This window comes from Chinchilla lanigera, unplaced genomic scaffold, assembly GCF_000276665.1.
Source record: "Chinchilla lanigera isolate Chin_1 unplaced genomic scaffold, ChiLan1.0 scaffold00123, whole genome shotgun sequence".
Lineage (NCBI taxonomy): Eukaryota > Metazoa > Chordata > Mammalia > Rodentia > Chinchillidae > Chinchilla > Chinchilla lanigera.
This window is the reverse complement of record NW_004955524.1, coordinates 734,845-738,687: the sequence shown is the minus strand read 5'-3', so window position 1 is coordinate 738,687 and position 3,843 is coordinate 734,845. Positions and strand designations below refer to the sequence as shown.

Sequence of the window (3,843 nt, the reverse complement as noted above, 5' to 3'; positions counted from 1 at the left end):
CTGCCCCCCACGGCCCCCGCTGGGTGTCCCACCGCCCACTCACGCTGCAGGCAGTCGGCGTTGAGCAGGTCCTGGCACTTCTCGTGGCACTTGACGCCGCACTCGGTGCAGCGCATGCCCTGGCGCGCGATGCCCCACAGCAGCCCCTCGCACTCGTAGCAGTAGGTGGGCGTGGTGGCCGTCCACACCTCGAAGTTGTGCGGCGTGGTGCACGAGATGGGGTAGATTAAGGCTTGCAGGGTCTTCTTGTAAACGTGGTTTTTCTGCAGGGAGGGGGTGGCACGGTTGCTCCCCTCGCTCCCTGGCCTGGCTCTGTCCCCCCGCCCAGGCCCTCGAAGCCCACGCACCAGCTCCTCGTTGTTCAGTGTGCTGGAGGCCAGGGCCGAGGTGATGCCCGCCTTTCTGGACTGCACCAGGGACTGGGTGGGGTCGCGAGGAAGTCCAGCCACAGGGGGGGCCGCCAGGCATCATCGGAGCCGGGCACAGGTCACAGGTCACAGGGCACAGCACAGGAGGAAGCGACAGGGCTCCGGATTAGCGGGGCAACCGTTGCTCCCCACCACGGATGCACCCTAGGGGACCCCCAGCCACACGGCAGAGCCATCAGGTGGGGGCGTGGCCAGGTTGCCCAGAACCCCGGGACAGGGACAGCGAGAAGACCTCCTGGGAGCAGGGAGTGGAGCCCCTCGGGGTCCCGGGCCTCCTCCACTCACCATGGCCTGAAGCATCCACGGAGCACATGGGGCGGAAAGCAGGCTGCGTTAGTCCTGGAGAAGGCCGGGCCAGCCCCCAGCCCAGGACCGCCAAGGGCAGTTTCGCGGCCGGCCCGCTCTTTCACGCAACGCTTACCAGGTCACTCACGAGAGGGATGGGCTTCCTCTTGCGGATGTCCGGCATGCTGTCGATGATGATAAGGCCACCCCCGGGGCTGCAAGGGACGCGGGGGCTGTGAGGGCCAGGCTCCCCCTCAGCACACAGGCACTGCCTGGGGCCGGCCGGGACCCTCGACCTCCGCAGGGGTGAGGTGGGGCTGAAGCTGGCACCGGGAAAGTCGCGCACAGAGGATGTGATCCGCTAACACGAGGCTGAGGCGAGCGGGCGAGGGGCCTGCGCCGCGGGGCGGTGCGCGGACGGCAAGGGTCACGGACAGCGGGGAGAGGCAGGGGAGGACCCTGCCCCGTGGGCTCTGAAGAGGGGTGGCCCCGAGCCCCTGCCTTCACTAGCCCGGGGTAGGACACCATGTGACATCCCTAGCAGACCTCAGCCTCAGCTTCCACCTCTGGGAAATGGCGCAGTGGTGCACATTCAATGGAAAACTGAATTCAGGCAAATGTAAACGTCACGCTAGAACAGAAAAGACTTTTTTTTTTTCAGTACTGGGGATGGAACCTTCTTATTGAGGGCCTTCACACTGAGATCCATCTCCAGCTTTTTAAAATGTTGAGATAGGGTCTCACTAAGTTGCCCAGACAGGGCTCCAACTTGTGATCCTCCTGCCTCAGCTTCCAAGTGCTGAGATGGCACTTGTGTGCCACCAGGCCTGGCGGGAAGCGTTTCTTTGCACTTAGTATGGAAATGTGTGTGCTCACGTGCAGTCCAGCTGGAGGCAGTGGTGCCAGAGCTGACGGGGCAGCAGCTGGAGTCATGTGTGCGACTCAGACCTTTGCCAAGGGCCTGCCTCAGCCGGTGCCCGGAAGCGGCCGTGTGGCGGAGGCTGTCGTGCCTGGTCCAAAGCTGCTTCAGGGAGACGGGCGATGGCCCTGAGCCGACAAGCTGCGGCTTCTGTCCAGACCCTCCCGTAGGCCACAGGGGTGTCTGTGCCCCACCGCTTTCTGCAGCATGGACCAGAGCTGCCTGGCGTGCCTCCCCCGTCGGATCCGCGCCTGCCAGGGTGCCCCTGCAGGCCCTGCTCCAGGGCCGCCTCCAGCCAGGGCCCCCTCCTTTATTTTTGGAGCCACAGCTCCTCCTGTCCCTGATTCTGTGTGCAAGGGAGGCGTGCAGGAAGCAGGCCATGGTCCTGATGCTATTTCCAGACACAAGTGTCGCTTAAAATGATCTCCTGCGTGGTCCGACCTCCCCACCTGCTGCCCTCCAGCAGGCGCCTCGGAGGCTGCGGGGACAGCAAGCTCCACGGAGGCTCTCTGCCTCTTGTTAATTAAAGAGCCTGCGACCCAAGCGAGGATCCAAGGCGTTCAGAAACAGAATCAAAGCAAGCCAGAGGCTGCAGGGTCGCACAGGGCGGGTGTGAGCATTAGTGTCTGCTTTATCTTACAGCTATTTCTGCGGGGTGTGGCAGTGTGTGTCTGCAGTCCCGGCTACCGAGGAAGCTGAGGCAGGAGGATTGCTTGGGCCCAAGAGTGCAAGACCCGCCTGGGCAACATCACAAGAGCCCACCTCAAAACAGCAAAAAGCAAGGGCCGCTCCCAACCCTCGCGAGGCTGAGCCCCGGCTGCAAAGCAGCCTCGGATCAGGATTTCAGACATGCTGCACGGCCTGCAGCTCCATCACTCACCCGCCCTTGAACCACAGGGACTTGGACATCTCTCCTTCTCCCCGGGCCTGCGGGACAGACAGACAGACAGACAGTCAGTGTGGCCGTCCCTCCCATCATTTCTGCTCTGGCTGTGTGTTCTTAGCACTGCCCTGAGCCTTGCTTATCCACGAGGCAAATGGGCTTCCCCATCACACACCGCGTCAGCCTTCCGCCGAGCCTGGGGATTAGTGCGCACGGCTGTGCACGGGAGCTCCTCCTCCACAGCAGTAGGGTACACGGGGGTTGAAATTTCTCTGGTCCAAACAGAAGATTCTATCCTTTCCCGAACCCGGGACAGCCTCCCTCACTTCGCTACCCTCGTGCCCAGGGCCTTTGCACAGCTGTCACCTCTTGTGCACCGGCTACCTTCTGCACCCAGCAGCCTCCACGCAGCACTCATTCTCAGCGCAGACCGAGGGGACTCCCTGACCTTGAATCTGACCCACATGTGGCTGCAGCCACGACCTTAGCCTGTGTCCGGTTCCGTCCTCCTCTCCTTCCTCTTGGCCCTGAGGGAGGCTACTTGGGGGCCGGGGGCGGGGGCAGGTACAGGGGCAGCTCTGACAGCTTCACCTGGCAAGAGGTCAGTGGCCGGTATGGGCGGGGTGAGGGAGAACCTGGTGGGTGGTGTAGTCATCGTGGGGTGTGGGCGGGTACTGGGCGTGGTCAAAGTGGGGGCAGTGGGTAAGGGCAAAGCAGGTAGGGCGGTGGTGGGCTTGGTTAAGGGTATGGGTGTGGCTTGGGGGCGTGGCCAGGCTGAGAATGGGTGGGATGTTGGGCGTGGCTGAGGGGGTGTGGGTGGAGCACTGGGAGCGGCCAGTCTGGACCAGAGCATTGGGCGTGGCCACGTGGTGTGGGTGGGGAGATGGGCGTGGCCAGGCTGTGAATGGGCGGGATTCTGGGCGTGGCTAGGGGTGGGGAGTTGGGCGTGGCCCACAGTAGGGGTGGGAGATGGGCGTGGCCAGACTGTGAATGGGCGGGATTCTGGGCGTGGCTAGGGGTGGGGAGTTGGGCGTGGCCCGCAGTGGGGGCGGGCGCTGGGCGTGGCCGCGCACTCACCTCCTGCAGCTGCATCCGCACCTTGTTGAAGGCGCGCAGCCAGTTGGCCTTGGCTCTGGACATGGAGTCCTGGCCTTCCTGGCCGTCCTCTTCTCGCGGCCGGAAGCTGAGGCAGAGGGTGTGGTGAGCCCTGCGGGCTCTCCGCCTCACCCCGCTCCGTCCCGGGTCCGCAGCGCCTTGCGACCTCCCGGGGCCCGTGGCCGCCCATCCCCGCCCGGCCCGGCCACTACCTCTCGGCCGCCTGCGGGGGC

General features: G+C 64.4%; 1 protein-coding gene across 1 annotated transcript in view; it reads right to left on the bottom strand.

The window, feature by feature from the left end:
- Unc13a (unc-13 homolog A (C. elegans)) overlaps window positions 1-3,843 on the bottom strand; it is a gene marked incomplete at its 3' end in the record, with an annotated part of 44,393 nt that overhangs the window by 31,058 nt on the left and 9,492 nt on the right. The window contains 6 exon segments of the mRNA XM_013507235.1: window positions 44-263; window positions 348-419; window positions 714-719; window positions 850-928; window positions 2,513-2,559; window positions 3,593-3,795. Coding sequence (XP_013362689.1) covers window positions 44-263; window positions 348-419; window positions 714-719; window positions 850-928; window positions 2,513-2,559; window positions 3,593-3,795 — 627 coding nt within the window.